Raw genomic sequence first — 17,647 nt, 5'->3', positions numbered from 1 at the left:
ATTATTTACTTATGTACCGGTTGGATTGCTGCAAACTCTAACAGATATGGCCAGAAAGCAGCTATTATTAGCCTGTTTCTTGTGTGTGTATCTAAGCCTGGTGTTCATTCCAACACACTACAAATCACTGTAACTGTCTTCTAGCTAACTGAGGAAAAGAAACAGAAAAAGTGTTCATAAATACCAGAAATAAGCCATCATCTTTTCTGATTCTTGCTGGCATTACTAAGCTTCTTTTTATATGTTTTTAAGATTTCTTCTTTTAAAGAACATCAAAGCCGTTTAGACAAGAATTCCAGTTAATACATGATTAGAATGCAGCAAAGCATTAAATTGAAACAGTCTTCACGGATTCCTTTTTTTAAAAATGCTAATTTAAACTTTTACATGTGCTGTCATCTGATCCCAAACGCTTGCTTTACGGTATTAAGCAAAACCTGACAGCAACTTCTACATTATCCCCCATTTTAAGACAGCAAGGCAGGCTGCACAATTTTGATAAAGCGTGAAGTGACACACTGGAAATATTCTGAATAATTTACCGTAACTCCACCAACACCACTGTCAGTGCTTTCAGAAAGGATTTTGAAGGACCTGATCACCTGAACATCAGATATAACAGGATTGTTAAATAAATGCCTTCATTCCATAATGCATTCAGATTTTGGGGGTGCCACTGAATACTATGATGAAACTGTATATTTTTATATTTCATAGCTATATTTTTTACCATATGACCCCGAAAAAATAGAAAATAGATATATTGATATATTAAATACATCCAAGATGTTCAATATTCAAAAGAATTAGAAGAGAGCCTGCAATCTGGTGGGGTTTTTTTTTTTCTCCAGAACTTACACTCCGGGTAAGTGTAGAGAGAAAATATTTCAAAGGGCTTTTATTCTCAATCTATGACCTCTGTTCCCAAAGCCGGAACATGTGGCCATGTACCGCTTGTAAAGTACATAATCTCTGAATAAATAAATCACCGTGTTAAGCTTAAAGTACGTGCATGCTCTACTCCAGAAGACGATCCACAAGATGGCACACACGTTCACATTAAAAAAAAAAGAAAAAAATTACAACAGCTTAAGATAGAGAGAAGCCTGGGTGTTTGGATGGGTCTAGAGAAGACAATTAGTCTTCTGGCTTTACTCCCTAATTTCTCTCTTCGTCTTGTTCCTTACAACCGCTCTTCATTCCGCTCATGGACTTCCACATATTAGAAATCACTCCTCTTTGCCTTGTCGACAGGATTAATGCAGAGCAGATAAGCAGGCCCATTTTTCCTGCTGTCAACTGCTGAAACAGCAGATAAGCCATTTGGGACAGACCTTCTACCACAACTTTGTATTCAGTGAGACTGCCAGCCACTCTCCTATCCTTTTGCTGTTTGCATTTATCACCCTCCTATTTTTATTTTATTTTTTACCCTAATCTGTTAGGCGCAAGAAGCCAGGGACCAGGATAGAGTTCAAAAGCACTACGGGTTTATTCCATGCAACCCACAGACAAGAATCTGATCTACTAATCATCATCTTCTTTTAACGACCCCATAATCCCTTGCGGGGTGGAGTCGGGGCAAACTGAATGGAGCTGAGTGTTTACTGGCCGGATGCCTTTCCTGTCACCAATGCGGAGCTTTGTTCAGCAGATATATTCTCATTGTGCCCAGAGAGAGAAATATCTGCCTCTACCTAGGATTGAACTCCCAGCCTCCTGATTGTGAGGCGAGAGCTCCACCTCTAGGCCACCGCACCACTCAAGAATCTGATCTACTAACGGTCAAGGCAAATTGGCACCAGATAAGCGTCAACAGGCTTTGGGAGCGGGGGGAGGCTGGACTAAGGTTTCTTACGAGGCACAGTGACTTCAAACTGATGACGTGTTTGACTCCGCCATCAGGCTCAGCCTGGTCATCTCCTACATCACCCTAAAAACAGATCTCCCTTTCTGCAGTTTTGCCAAAACAACCAGTTTCACACCATCTCTATTCCGAAGCAGCAAGAAGAAAAGCCTCTCCTCGTAAACTTCATTGTGGTTATCTCAACCTGTGGACAGGCCACGATGCAATTTATACTGTTCTGACCTAGGCTTCCTGATACAGTAAAAGCACACAATGAGTCTCAAAACCCTCTTTTTATTTCAACGGGTGTGAATTCTGCTCATTCAGAGCCTGTTCATTCCCAATCTGTTCATTCACAGATGAGTCCCAAATAGTTGTAAAGAGTCCGACAGAAGTCTGCCACAGTTCTTTGGGATAAGGCTCATAAACACCCACCTTTATCTCCCTTGACACGCTGCCAAGACCTAATTGGCAATTAACTTTGCAAGGCCACACAGAACACAGAGTCAACACAGAGCTGAAGTACTGAAACCGGCCAGCACGACAACAGTTGCTTCCTGCAAAGGCCCATGTGCCTTTGCTCCTCTTTTAAGTCTTATGGGAGGGGCCAATCATCTCCAAGCCCTACTCCCAAGTCGTCCCTTTTGTTTTAACTGTTCTTGCCTTTTGGCAGCTCTGCACATGCACGCACTCCCCCTATTCCTCTGCCTCACTGATGTCCAACTCTGGAGGCTCCGGAGTCCGCACATAACTCCCAGATGGCCCTGGCCCCATCTCTGCCTCCGATGCAGAGCCCTCATCCGAGCCTTCCCCAGCCTCCAGGACTGGCCCATGTTCCTCCCCAGCCTCCTCACTGTCCGACTCTGCTGCCAGCTCTGCAGGCCGCCGGCGGACCACAACATATACACTCAGGCAATTAAATCCAACATCTTGCATTTATAAGATGGAAATGAATCTTACTTCCATTCCTCTGGTGCGTGTCCTAGTTCAAATTTCTCTCTCACGTTGGAGACCCCCATATCCGGATGCAGCCAATGAACTTCCTCAGACTGTAGGTGACTAAGTCGTAAACCAAAGCAGGCTACATTTTTTACTTTGTGACAGTCCACTATCTTTTGAATTATGCCCTAAAGATGGGAGGGGAAAAATAATAAAGTGTTTAGTTTGACAAAAAAAATGTGTTTTATAGATTTTCTGAGTACCTTTCAAATGCATATTTTGAAATAAAAGGGAATGATATAACATAATAAATGCTTTACATAAATTGTGTCTGAATAAGATGGGTTTAATAATGAAACATTAGCTGTAAAGATCATTCATACATGATCTTGCAAAAATCCAACCAAAAGGTATCGCATGTTTACACTGGAAGATGCCTGAAATTTTAGTTCCTTGTCCAATATTAAATGTTCTACCTCTGGCAAGTGAATAAAAAGTATTAAGAAAGTATAGGTATTCCTCACAATGATTAGGACGACTAGAATCCATGAGACAGAGGAAAAGGTAAGGAATTTCTACTGCAGCTTCATGCAGAAAAATGGCAGCTTTTATTCAGTTTGAACTCAGTAGTTTTAGTAATTTTTTATTTATTTATTGAATTTATGTGTCACTCATCTCACTAATCGAGCGATTCTGGGTGGCTTTGGGTGATATGCAGATGTGCAAATTAATACTTCCTTGATGGCTCATAATAACAGAGTTGGAAGGAGCCTTGGAGGTCTTCTCGTCCAATCCCCTGCTCAGACTGGAAACCCCATACCATTTCATGGATGTACAGAAAGAGCCAGCAAGTTAAGGACACCATAATACTATAAGCCTGGATTTCAGGACACAATGTGATAGCTCTTTTAGAAACAATGCAACTTTGCAAATTGTAGTGGCTTTATCCCAATGATCTGAGTGGCTGAACATACAATTTTCCAAAACTGTGCAATACCCTAAAACACTATCACAAAAACCTGACCTTTTCCTTATAAAGAATTATCCTATAACTGATATTCTGGAATGCTTTTCCTACTGGTGATTGCAAAAAAGAAGGTTAATAAAATGTTTATTCACTTATTTATTTATTAAATTTATATGCTGCCCATCTCCCCGATAGGACAGTTCTGTTCAAAATGTTGAACTGTGAGAAAAGAGGAAATGAGTTAAGATAAATGGTGCTTCAGTATCATTTCTACATAGTGTTTGTTTTCTAGCCTAGAAGCTGCAAAGATTAATCAGACGGCGTTAAAAAAAAAGGTGTTTTTTAAAATTAAAAAATAATATTATCAGATACTGTTTTACTATTCCTAAAAAGCAGAAGCTATTCATCACCTCCACATCTTCACTGTCAATCCTAAGGCAAATTGGTATGATGTTCTATTTTTGAATTTTTTTATATATAATTAAGTGTAATTCCATGTTTTTCAAGGAGCCAAGAGGTGTTTAGCAACTTTAAGGCTTATTGACGTCAACTCTCCTATCCCTCAAGTCTAAGAGTCCATAAAGAAGGAGAAACAACTAGGGCACTCGACAACTGTGTTACACAGCCAACAAGTTACTCAGCTCACCTTATGAGAATGGCTTTCGCATCAGAATCTCTAAAATGTTTTAAAACATGAAATCAACTCACCCAAACGTCTGTGGCATCTCCATGTCGGATAATACTGGCCCACGTTGTTGGTTCACTGTTACTTTCAAAATAATGGAAAACCTTCAGGACCCGTTCCATTGTCCCTGGAGAACGTTCCACCCCGGAACTGAGGTGTGTTTTTGTGCTTGAGCTTGGCGTATGATTCAAGTTTGGGTCTAGATAAGCTGCTGCCATAGTTTTGCTAGATGCTAGGTATCTGTCATATTCTGAAATGGGAAGAAAACAAAGGACACTTTTCAGTCTCACAAATCTCCAGAGCCATCTTAATTGAAACATACCGCTTATATTCTACAATAAATCAATACCTCCAAAGATTAATTTCTATTCCTAAAGAATAATGCCTTTTTTTAAATTAAACAGTAAATCTCATCATGCTCCACACTGAAATTTATACTTCATTATTGCACTACAATTTCCAAAGTCAGACATTATTAGGACTGTGATGCACACATTTTAATGGCACGGTTGTCAAAGACAAAGCATTCTGGTGATCAGGGTATCTTGCCTTAACAAGAATGTTGAAGGGAGAAAAAAATCAAAGTAGAAATTACTATTCAAATGCATCTTGCTAGGTTAACCTAACCTTGCTTAGGTTACTTGCATATTTACTGAAATGTCGGTTTTATTGAATATAGTCTGGGCCTGTTTCAAAACGAGCACACATCAGAGATGCATATCTAGTTTTTAACACTAAGTCAAACCAAATGAGTAAACACACTTTCTTAATTTTAAAAGCCGTTCTAAGCGTTAAGTCTAAAGGTACATCTAATGCCGGCAGCCACTGCACAGTTCCCACTTCTAAAATCAAAGTCAGCAGTTAAAAGCTCCAGTGGTCAGAGACCATGGTATAATGGCTAGCAGATGGCATGCGACTTTAATTCTTGCAATTGGGGAGAGGGAAAGAAAGAAAGAAAGAAAGAAAGAAAGAAAGAAAGAAAGAAAGAAAGAAAGAAAGAAAGAAAGAAAGAAAGGAAGGAAGGAAGGAAGGAAGGAAGGAAGGAAGGAAGGAAGGAAGGAAGGAAGGAAGGAAGGAAGGAAGGAAGGAAGGAAGAGGAGGAGGGGGGGAGGGAGGGAGGGAGGGAGGGAGGGAGGGAGATGTTAGCTCTACTGAAAATTTAGTGGCACAAAAGTAGTTTAAGGCATCCATGTAGTAGGCTGACCATCCCTATAGTTAGTACGTCTCTGGTTTTACATGGAACTTAAAGCTAGCAGTGGTTGAGATAAGAGTTTCATGGGATAATAACAGCATATTGACCACTGAGGTTCCCTGCTAGTAGTTTCCAAAGTAATTTCCAAATGCAACAGTGCAGAATATAAATGAAAACCTTGAAGAAAAGGCACAAAGAGTGGGAGAATTGCAAGGTTGCAGGAGCCTAATTAATACTGCTTTAACTGTCAGTAGATTGATGCAACCTTCATCGACTTTACATAATGCCTTAAGCGCCATTCAAGAGAGACATTGCCATTCTTTTCCGTGAGGAAATTTCAGGAAAGTAGCTTCATCTGACAAGGTTAACAAGAAAATTGATAAATTGGATAATAGTTGCTCGGTTAAAAAAACAAAAACCCCAAATCTTTATAAAATGTGAAAATTCAGGAAGGAAAAGGCAGCATCAGGCAAAACTCCTTGTGGATCAGGAGTCCAACACAAAAAAAGATTTTTGAAGAAGCTCCGGGAACTTCTGCACTGCTTAATAACTGATTGAGAGACCTCCAGCCTTCTCTGCTCCAAAAGGAAGGTGGTCCTGCAAAAATTATCGTGATTTTTTAAAAAGGATTTTAAAAAAGAGAAGCTGCAGCCGAGTACAGAAATAGACCTTAGAAATAATAACACATTTTTTTTCCTTGGCAACTAATTAAATTATCTTTGGAGGTATACCAGTTCTGGGTCCCCCCTGCCCTTCTCCTGAACATTTCTGTTAAAATTAAGATCAAGCAAAGGAAAAACGCCTCAAGATAGTAAAGATAGTTCAAGATCCTTCTTGCTTCTGCCACTGTTCCCACAGCCATCTTTACTGCAGTTAAGGGCTAGCTAGCTATGTTGCCATAACCCTGCCAAAAAGCTAAAATGTAATTTAGCAGTTTAACAGCCTACATAGGATTGTCCAGGTTCACACATTGCAGCGTTCAGGAAATTTGAAATAATAACAAAAAACAAAAAAAAAATCCAGAATATCATGAGGGGGAATGAACAGTTATCATTACTATAAAAAGCATAATTTGGGCCAAATCTTAACTGTTCTCATTTGCACTATTTCAAGATGATTAACACAAGATATAATAAAAATAGGATCTTACTGAAATGTAGCTTTGTCTCTTATGAACGGTTTCCATAAATCGTATCTGGAGTTAAATGCATTTGTTGAAATAGAATGAACTGTCTTTATTTGCTTCAGATAAAAACCTAACAGCATTTGAGATCTGCCATTGCTTCCTTGTTTCGTTTGCTGCCGTAATAGATAAATTAGAAATTGTACGCCATTTTAAGTATAAAGCCCAACTCTGGGGGACCCACGCCCCATGACTGGAGTGCCCTGAGGGCTAATCTGGGGGAGAAGGGAAAGAGCATGAAATTATTGCTTTACTAAGAAACTTCAAGACAGGGGATGTCCAACCTTGGCAACTTTAAGACCAGGGGACTTCAAGCCCCAGAAGTCTCCAGCCAGAATTCTGAGACTTGAAGTTCATTAGTGTTAAAGTTGTCAAGGTTGGACATCCTTGCTCCAAGAGATGAACCTATCAGGATGGTATATAGCTGTTATGGCGAACCTATGGCATGCATGCCAGAGGTGGCACACAGAGCCCTCTCTGTGGGCACGTGCGCTGTCACCAGCTGCTCTTCTGGTTTCCGGCGCGCGCACACGCACTGGCCAGCTGGTATTCAGGTTTCCGGTGCTCCAGAGCACACATGCGTGCGCGCACGTTCTGGTTTGGGCATTTAGTGCCGAAAAGATTTGCCATCACTGGAATATAGAATCCACTTTCCCTTAAGCTCTCAGTTCAGAAAGATGTAGATGTTCCTTTATTTTAAATTTGGTTTTAAATTATTGGGGTTTTAAAATGGTTCAGCCAAATTTATTTAATTTGTTTTATCTCTATTTTAAATTTTGTATTTATATGTTTTATTTTATGGCTGTTCACTGCCCTGAGTCCTTCGGGAGTAGGGCGGTATACAAATTTAATAAAATGAAAATGAAATGAAAATGAAATGTTGTGTTAGCATACACGGGTTTTACATGATTTTTGGAGGCTGGTGGTAGCATTTCTCTATATTGACAGAGTATAACCTGTCTGAAGTTTTCAATTACATTGGCTCTCATAAGGCAGTACGTGAACAATTTCATCCTTAATAGAAATAATCAGACATACCTAACCAGAGGTTATTCTGTGAGGTTCAAACCTTCTATTGCACGAGGGCAGATCTATGACATGCATATCAAAGGTGACATGTCATGACAATTTGATGACAGACAGCTTTCACCAACACCCAACAACTATTTTAAAAAGCACACCCTGTCCTTGTGTGATTTTTGGAGGCTATGGAGTCTGCAAGAAAATGGGATGTGCTCTCACGCAGCCTCTACAAGTCACCCGAGAAGGCCATGCTTTTGTGCAGCCTCCGGAGCCTCCAAAAATCACACAAGAACGAGGTGTGCTTTTGGCATGGTATTTGGAGACTACAGGAGGCTACGACCGAGCATTCTCCGAAGCTGCTTCAAGAACAAAATCTGTGTGCAACCCGGAGCATCCTCAGGTAGGCCGCAGGGGCCTGTCAACAGAAAGAGAACACTGCCTGAAGTGTTACTCAACATATGCCTGAGCAGGAGGTTGGATTAGAAGACCTCTAAGGTCCCGTCCAACTCTGTTATTCTATTCTATATGGCAGATCCTGGGGAGTGCTGGGCCATGGAGGCAATTTTGTCTTGGGGAACCTTGCAGGGTAGCCTCTCTGAGTGGCAGCTGTGGCACTAGGACTGAAGTTGAGGCCCAAGCCTTTACTTGAGGCCCAGTCTCACCACTGTCTCTGTTAGGATATGGTTTGAGCCTAACAAGTTGTCCAGGCAATATAAGTGTTCTGTGATTTTAATATGAATATGTATTGTGTGACTTTAAAGTTTTCCTGCTGATTCATTGTAATGCTGAGTCATGCTGTAATTAGATAATCACTAGTTGTAAACGTATTTAAGAAAGGTACTGTAACGTATTCAGTTGATGATATGCTACCATAGTGTGTGGAGTTGCTATCATTGTGCTATCATCGTTGGATGGATCTGCTACCATCGTGGTTTGTGAACCAGAGTGAGTTTGTTATTCTAACCAACTACTGTTTGTGTGGTAAGAAGATTTCTGTATCACTGGGCTGATTTAACTGGCAAAGACTTGGATTGATTTTAAAGACTATGAGATTGTTTTTTCACTATAAAGTAAACTTTTGATAAACCAGTTTGCACATCTCTTATTCATTGCTCTCAACAACGTTTCTCTGTGCTCTACACTCTGCTGGTTGGTAACACAACAACAATATCCTTAACATTGGTTATGGGCCCAGAGCCAACCAGAACTAACTAGGATTGTTAAGAGCTAAACTGAGAGTTAATGTGAATAGTACAAACTGTGTTCATCTCTTAGAGCAGGAATGTCCTATCTTGGCAACTTTCAGAATTGTGGTTTTCAGTGTCCAGATTTATTCACAGTGGCCTAGATAGAACAAGGAGCAGAGGATAATAGAGTTGGAAGGGACCCTGGAGGTCTTCTAGTCCAAGCCCCCGCTCAAGCAGGAAACCCTATAACATTTCAGATAAATGGTTGTCCAGTCTCATTTTGAAAGCCTCCAATGATGGAGCACTCCCAACTTCTGAAGGCAAGCTGTTCCATTGGTTGATTGCTCTCACCGTTAGAAACCTCTTAGTTCTAGGTTGCTTCTCTTCTTAATTAGTTTCCAACCACTGTTTCTTGTCTTGCCTTTTGGTACTTTGGGAAATATTTTGACCACCTCGTCTTTGTAGGAGCCCCTCAAATATTGGAACAACGCTATCATGTCTCCCCTAGTCTTTCTTTTTCATTAGACTAGACATACCTAATTCCTGTAACCTTTCTTTGTATGTTTAGTCTTCAACTTTCTAATCATTCTCGTTGCTCTTCTCTGCACTCTTTCCAGATTCTCACCATCTTTTTTTATATTGTTGGAGGAGAGATAAAGAATTGTTTCATTTTAGTTCCGGGGTGGTGGTGATATGATATGCCAGGAGAATCAAGCTAGCTAATTTCTACATTTTTGATAGGGTCAGCCCAAAGTTTGCCATCACTTCTCTATTGGGAGAGTTACCTACACCCTCGACAGGTTTTGTTTTATCTTTCTACTGAGAGAGTTTTCATCTCAAGTGAAAAGGCCTGAGTCGAACTCAACTCCTAGTAGGAGAAAAAAGTAGGTAGGGACTAAGCAGGGCTCCCAACAACAGAGAATTAAAATAGGTTGAACAATGATAGTTCTAGTAGTCAACTACATTAACCTAATTTCATTTATTTTCTTCAGCGCAACTTGAATTGTTCCCTGAGGAGTTGTCATCAATTTCTATTTTCAGCCTGTTCACACGCCCTTATTTATTTCTAATAGTATTAACTGTTTCTTTGCCATCCCTTTATAAACCTTTATATTAGCTTCACTTCACAATTTATTTTGTCTGGAATTCTTCGAAGCTCAACATGCAAGTCACATCAAGGAAAATTTTATGGAGATCCCACTTCCCCCCTCCCCCCACTCATCCAAAAGGCTATTTCAATTTAGGAAGGGAAGGTCTCACAACAAACCCCACTCGTGTTCTATTTGTGACCAACAACTACAATTAAGAGCAATGTCCTGTGAACGTGAATGCATTTTTATTATTATTTTTCTCTTGTAACATCTAAAATGAAAATGTTTAAAGCTAGAATTTAGCAATCCATTAGGCAAGCTCCTGAAAAGGCTTAAACGTAAGGGAAAAATCATTGTGTACATCCCACTTGAGCTTTCAATTGTTGGTTGTTATTCAAATGTGGAGAGACCTGGCCCACAGAATCGCCAAAAGTTGGACTGAACAGATAACATCATCGTCACATCTATACACTCATCCTCTGCTACAAAAAAAAAAAATGGTTTTTAGATCAATCTGTAAACAAACTGATTAAAAACGTAGGGATGACTACTGTACAGTTTAATTATTTCAGTGAGTTTTTTCCAGGTATGGCTAAATTTAAATCCAAATCCTCCCAAATTAATTGAAACATTTATGAAACGGCCAAACCTGGCCTCCATCTACCCACAACACAAAAAGCACAAGGCACATCCTCTTCAGACACAATGTTTTCTGTCCTATTTGATATCCTGGCCATCTACACATCCACTCCCTTTTCCTATCATCTCATGTAGGAATTGGTAATGCTAATAACTGCGTAATTTTCACATTTGCAGGGCAGTAAGTGGCTGCATTTAGACAGCATGCAAATGGAAATAATAGAATAATTCCACAACTGTGGAAATTGCCATCTGGTGCCTACTGTACTGATTCAATTTATTTCCAAGTTGCTCAATGAGCTGCAGAAATAAATATTCAAGGCTGTTTCAAAAGGGCATCCTTGCATGTTCAATGAAAACATCATAGCCCTTAAGGGTCTTCTAAGTAGAGACTGTTATTGCAGATTGCACCATTTAAAGAGCTTCACCACGGCCAAGGTTAAAGGGGGGGGAATCTTAACAGCTCGTAATTAATAGTAGAAATAGAATATAAACCTTTGATTGCTGGGAGGAGAAGAGAAAAAAAAACCCAGCAGGGACAAAAGTAGCTCTATCACATCGGAGGCTCTACTACACTATACCAAAGAGGCTGTTAATGCAGGAGAGCAATTATGCCTTTTTTAAATAAATCAAAATGGATCAGACGCTTTAAATAGAGGCTTGTGCTTCAGTTTACCTTATTTTTAATCCAAATGCAAGACGGGTCGTAAGTTGCAGAAGACGACACTCGTTTGAGGCAATGATCATGCCAAGGAATCCTTGCTGATCAAAGGAAAAAACACCACCATATGCTGGCCTAGCTTGAAAGTTCTAAATTCGCAATGCTCTCTCTGTGTGTGTGTGTGTGTGTGTGTGTGTGTGTGTGTGTTGTGTTGTGTTGTGTTGTGTTGTGTTGTGTTGTGTTGTGTTGTACACAAATTCCCTTCTCTCATCTCTATGGGTGGTCTGGGTCTTCTTCCTCAGTCTCGAGGCCAGGAGGTTTGAGGGTTCTGCGCAATATCTTACCAATATTTGAGGGGCTGCCCCAGAGAGGAGAGGGTCAACCTATTTTCCAAAGCCCCTGAAGGCCAGACAAGGAACAATGGATGGAAACTGATCAGAGAGAGATTCAACCTGGAAATAAGGAGAAATTTTCTGACAGTGAGAGCAATCAACCCATGGAACAGAAGTTGCCTTTCAGAAGTTGTCGTCACTGGAGGTTTTTAAGGTATTGGACTGCCATCTGTCAGAAATGGTGTAGGGTCTCCTGCTTGGGCAGGGGGTTGGACTAGATGACCTACATGGTCCCTTCCAACTCTGTATTCCTAGCCCTGCACTCTTCTGGACTGACAAGAGAGCTCTGAAGTTGCTCCTGGGATCTGTTGGAGCCACTGCACCAACTTAAAGAGTTGCAGCCCTGAGTGGTTCTACTACCATTTTGGCTTTCAATTCCCGTATCCCTTCTAGGTCTTCCTTCAGGCCCTGGTACTTCCCCAGCTTTTCATAGTCCAGGGGTTTGCAACCTTAAACACTGAAAGAGCCATTCGGACCCATTTCCCACAGAAAAGAAAACACCGGGAGCCACAAAACCCTTCCCATGCCTGATTATTTCTTGAGCAGCCCCAAAACTAGCACATGTAGTTGAATTAAACGTTCTGTTTTCTTCTGAAACTTTTCTTTTCTTGGATTTATCCATGGTTGGCCTACCCGGTGTTGAAAAGCTCAATAAATCGCGTTCCAGTGGGTGTCGCACATTGGCGGTTGTGACGCATATTTTGAGTGACAAGGAGCCGCAGCAGAGGGGTGAAAGAGCCACATGTGGCTCCAGAGCCACAGGTTGCTGACCCCTGCTCCATGACCTTCTACAGACTCTCCCATTAGGACATGAGAGGGTCTCGCCAATGTTCCTGTACAGTGTGTGTGTGTGTGTGTGTGTGTGTGTGTGTGTGTGTACACGTGCATAAGGCATGCATGTAGTAAGTGGAGGCTTCCCAGCTATAAATGAAATCTTCACTGTAATTCAAGGATGGTAACACAGCAAAACTCGGTGATTTAGAACGTGCATCTTCTCCTAAATCACCCAGCCTCTACTCTCTTTTCCAGCATTTTCCCCACCGCAACAAAATGCTCGCCTTACATTCATATACTTTCTTGTTGGTAATCACGGCATATTTACATTTTCTACATCCCTGCTTAAATAATTAGCCAATAATGGAACCTTGACAGTCTTTTTCTGGATCATGTTTCATTGCAATGGTGTGTAAAAAAAAAAGGAAAAAGGAAAAAGGAAACTGCAGTTGGTAAGAGAAGCTGAGCGCAGGTTAGCCCAAGGCATAAGCCAGATGTCTAACCCAGGTTTTGGGAGTGATATATGCCCTGGGCTGGTATCTCTGATTTTTAAGCAAATATTGCACACTATTCTATATTTGGCACACACATTCTGTTACCTATTAATTGACATTTGGTGTTTTCCACAATCTAGAATCTCAATTTCACACTTAACCTCCGTAACAAATTAAGCATTTTGTACAAGCCGGAATTCATATTACTTACTGTATTAAAATAAATCAAATGGCGACTGGCAGCTGTAACCAGTTGCATGCTAGGACCAATTCACACCTGAAATGGTAGGATGGCTGTTTTGGCCACTCTGCCTGATACTGGAAGGTTCAAGAACCCTACAAAGGTTATCTTAACCAGAGAATGGGAAGAGCAGAGCCTTTTAAATATATATATATATATACTCCATCTTTCTGCCAACTAAATGAAGTCCAAACAACAATACAATTAAATTAAATTAAAAGTAAAAGATATATATGTACACCAGCAGCAAAAATTGAATTTGTATTCCAAGTGCCAGACTGAATAAAAATATCCCTCCCTCCCAGGAACAATTTATTTATCCTTTGTTGTTGCCTTTAATTAGAATCATGGTAATTCTATTTAATTTTTTTCTCAAAATTAATACCGAGAGAGAGTTTGGTCTGGTGGTTAAGGCTCCAAGCTAAAAAAAACAGGAGACTGTGAGTTCTAGTCTTGCCTACAAACCAATTGGTCAATTCCTGTCGCAACCAATAGACCAACACTCTGTTAAACCTGAAAAAAGGAGACCTGCGCTTGCAAAAAAAAACAACCTAGGAGGAATGTTCTCAAATTCATTAAAGAGTTATGCCAACAATCCAATTGTTTTTATATTACATATCGATATGTTCATTTTTAATTATTCTTATTTGTATCTAATGTGTTTCCTCCAATATGAAAGCAACTTACAGCATTACAATATGTCGAGATGGGTGACAAAGAAATTTAATAAATACCCTGCTTCCCCAAAAATAAAACCTATCCCGAAAATAAGACCTACCATGTTTTAAGCATATGCCTAATATAAGCACTACCCCCAAAATAAGCCCTACATAAGCACCTGTGCAGCCAGTCGCCTGCCCACTCCATCTGGTTGCTCACAGTGCCACTGACATGAAGTGAGGCAAGGTGGGGGGCGGAGCTTCCCCACATTCTCCACACCAGCTTATCTCAGGGCCTCCGCGGCCAGGCTAACAATTGTCTCGCGGTGGCAGCACCAGTGACCATGTGCAGCAGGAGCCCACGTGGCCACTGGCCCACTTCTTCTGCTTCCTTGCAGCAGCAATAGAGCAGATCAAGTGGCAAGGCAGGTGTCAGAGCATGGGTGGCCTGGCTGTGGGGGCCCTGAGTTTAAGTCAGTGCAGGGTGTGTGGGGCAGCTCTACCCTCCCTGCCTCGCAGCGGTGGCACTGGCATGCCACGTGGTCTCCTGCCCCACCATGAGCAACAGAAGAAGTGGGCTTCCTGTACATTGGGGAAAAAATAAGACATCCCCAAAAATAAGCCCTAATACTTATTTCAGAGCCCAAAAGAAAATAAGACCGGTCTTATTTTCAGGGAAACACAGGTACATAAAATAAACATTAAGCAAAATAAAACAAAAAGTAGATTATTCTTGTTTTCTTCTACATATACCTTGATTTAAAAGTCTGAGTCCAAGGCATAATTAGAACATAATAATAGAGTTGGAAGCAGCACTGGACATGCCCCTTTGATTTCCTGCAATAAAGATTGTGTGTGTGTGTAAATTAAATAAGAAATTAAAAGGGATATAACCAGGAGTGGGCTTCAAAAATTTTAGCAAGGGGTTCTCTGCCCGGTGGCTGGGTGTGTGGCCATGGTGGGCATGGCCTAGTCGGCCTCCTGAACCACGGTGGGGGAGGGGTTGCCCTCCCCAGACTCCAGAGTCTTTCCTCAAGCCTCCAGGAGAGCAAAAACAGTCTCCCCAGGCTCTGGAGTCCATCTGGCCGTTTTTCACCCTCTCCAAACCTCCGTGCACACCCTGCTCTTACCTGCATCCAAAACAGGCCGTGTGGGGACTCCTAGGAGGGGCAGGGTGGGGTGGGTGGGACCAGCCAGGAGTGGGATTTGGGGGTTCTCCAAACTGCACAGAATCTTAGCTAGAGGTTCTCCCGAACCACTGCGAACCCCCAGCAGCCCACCCCTGGATATAACCATGTTGATACCGCACATCAATTTATGTCCATTTGAGTTTACTAATGCTCACTATTAATTAGGATCAGCAACAGATATCAGAAACTTTTTCAGAGACATCAGAAATAATCAACCAACCTGTTCTAGGGAAGCATTTGCATGAATTTTTTTTATTAAACCCAGGATTTTTCTTTCTTTCACTATACTGATGTGTGTGCCCCTTGTTTTTGTCAATCTACATTCAATTTAAATATCATCTAACTTTAATGAGATCTTACAACCACTACTATGTTGTCTTAATGCAGATTTTTTTTTATTTATAAGCAAATAATATAAAAATGAAAATCAGTTAATTAAATACTGCTCTAATTATTCCTACTAACAAGATTAGCAACACACTTGGCCAATAAAGCATTCTAAATTCTAATTCTTATTATATCCAGAGCTGAACGTCTGATAGGTTGCTTCCTTACCTCATCAGACTATGAAGCCACGATTTAAAAATGTTCTGCCTTTTCCAATCTATCAGTCCTAACAGGGTCTGAATTTAAACAAACCAGAAACTCTGCTTCTTCACCTTCTAAGTTAGTTTAGCTGATTTCATTGATGTTAGGACAGCATTTAAAAGCATGTTGCTTAAAAGCAATAAAATGGATTATTACATTTAAGTATTGCCACCATAAATCCTGATAATGTAATAAGCAACTTGAAGAAATATGTCACCTTTCTCCTTTTCCTTTATTATTTTCTTACTGTACAGCCAGGTTCTCGGGTCAAATTAACTTGCACTATAACTTCTAAGCAATTTTGCAACCGGAAATAAAAAAATTAAAAACTCTCCCTAAAAGTTACCGGAGTTTCTAGATGGTAGTAGAATAAATTTCGCAAATATTAATCCAACAAAGTTGGTGTCTGCTACTCTAGGACCAAGAAAGTAAATATTCCTGATATGAACTTACTAAGCTATGTGTAAGGTTAACATTGCCACTATTGAACACGATTTTTCCAGGAAACCATTACTAAAGCAGTAAGAAAATGTGTCTAAGCTCCAGAGAAAAACTTTAAAACCCACTCAGGAAGCCCATTTATTTTAGACAATTCATGATCAAATGCAGCTATAACCTTAAATTAACCATGATTACATTCAGAAAAGTTTGAATGACGCAAATCCAAAGCCATGAATCTTCGGTTCTCCTTCACTCTGCGCTCAACAAGGTTCATTTAGGCTTCTTAACTAATACTTTATTATTATTATAATACTTAAAAGGTAAAGGTTCCCCTCGCACATATGTGCTAGTTGTTCCCGACTCTAGGGGGCGCTGCTCATCTCCGTTTCAAAGCCGAAGAGCCAGCGTTGTCCGAAGACATCTCCGTGGTCATGTGGCTGGCATGACTCAACGCCAAAGGCGCACGGGACGCTGTTACCTTCCCACCAAAGGTGGTCCCTATTTTTCTACTTGCATTTTTTACGTGCTTTCGAACTGCTAGGTTGGCAGAAGCTGGGACAAGTAACAGGCGCTCACCCCATTACGCGGCACTAGGGATTCGAACCGCTGAACTGCCGACCTTTCGATCTACAAGCTCAGCAGCATCTTAGCCACTGAGCTACCGCGTCCCTTTAATTATAACACTTACTGTACTATTAAGTAGATACTTATGCTATTAAGCAAAAATCAAGAACAGAAAGAAGAGTGGAAGCTTGGAACCTACTTCCAGCGGAGGTAGTGGGTCAGTCATCAGTAACCGTGTTTAAACATGGTTTGATAAGCACATGTCCATCACTTTTTTTTAAACAAAAAAGAACTCAAAAGGCAGACTAGAGGGCCCACTAGATCTTTCTCTGAAGTTAAATATCTAGGTTTCTATGTTTCTGTTTACAACTGCTAGTCACTTTGTTACTATGTCATAAATCTGCCAAATGGCCTGTTAAATACTGCGTATTCCTAAACGCAAGCCAAAGGCATTGTAACTAAAACCAAGCCAGGAGCATGTTAATCATCATTATTAGCTTTCATTTCAGGTTTAAAGATCACGTAATTGAGATGCAATTACTGCTACTAATAAAAACCTTCATTTTATTAGTTTGTAGATTTTTATTTAAAAAAAAATATATTAACCCATTTCTTGCCGGTACTTGAATTCCATCTGCCAGTCCAAAAATCTTTCGTCCTTTCTTAATTAGATATACCAGCATAATAGAGTTATGTATCAGCACAAAGGCCTTCGAAGGACAATAGCACACAAGCAAAGAATCAGAAAAAAATAACAATTTCTCAGTACAGGTAGTCCTTGATTTATGACCCAACTGGAGCCAGAATACCTGTTAGAAGCCATTGCAGTTGTAAGTCAAGTCAGAGCCGATTTTATGAAAATCTTTATGGCAGTTGTTAAGCGAATCAAGC

At 40.5% G+C, this 17,647-nt stretch overlaps 1 protein-coding gene across 8 annotated transcripts in view; it reads right to left on the bottom strand.

Moving 5' to 3' along the window:
• The window catches only part of PTK2 (protein tyrosine kinase 2), a 242,743-nt gene that overhangs the window by 126,738 nt on the left and 98,358 nt on the right, over positions 1–17,647 (bottom strand). For 7 of the 8 annotated variants that reach the window (XM_070940302.1, XM_070940305.1, XM_070940306.1 and 4 more), the window contains 2 exons: positions 4,461–4,687; positions 2,807–2,973 (listed from right to left, as the gene is read on the bottom strand). In XM_070940302.1, the coding sequence (XP_070796403.1) occupies positions 2,807–2,973; positions 4,461–4,655 (362 nt within the window). In that variant the 5' untranslated portion in view covers positions 4,656–4,687. Of the gene's footprint in view, positions 1–2,802; positions 2,974–4,460; positions 4,688–17,647 lie in introns of those variants that run through there. The other variant, XM_070940309.1, reaches the window with a different exon arrangement.

Source organism: Pituophis catenifer, unplaced genomic scaffold, assembly GCF_029215685.1.
Source record: "Pituophis catenifer annectens isolate HBS135680 unplaced genomic scaffold, rPitCat1.0.hap2 SCAF_3, whole genome shotgun sequence".
NCBI classification, from domain to species: Eukaryota; Metazoa; Chordata; class Lepidosauria; order Squamata; family Colubridae; genus Pituophis; species Pituophis catenifer.
Note: the sequence above shows the minus strand (reverse complement) of the source record. Positions and strands in the feature narration are given on the sequence as shown.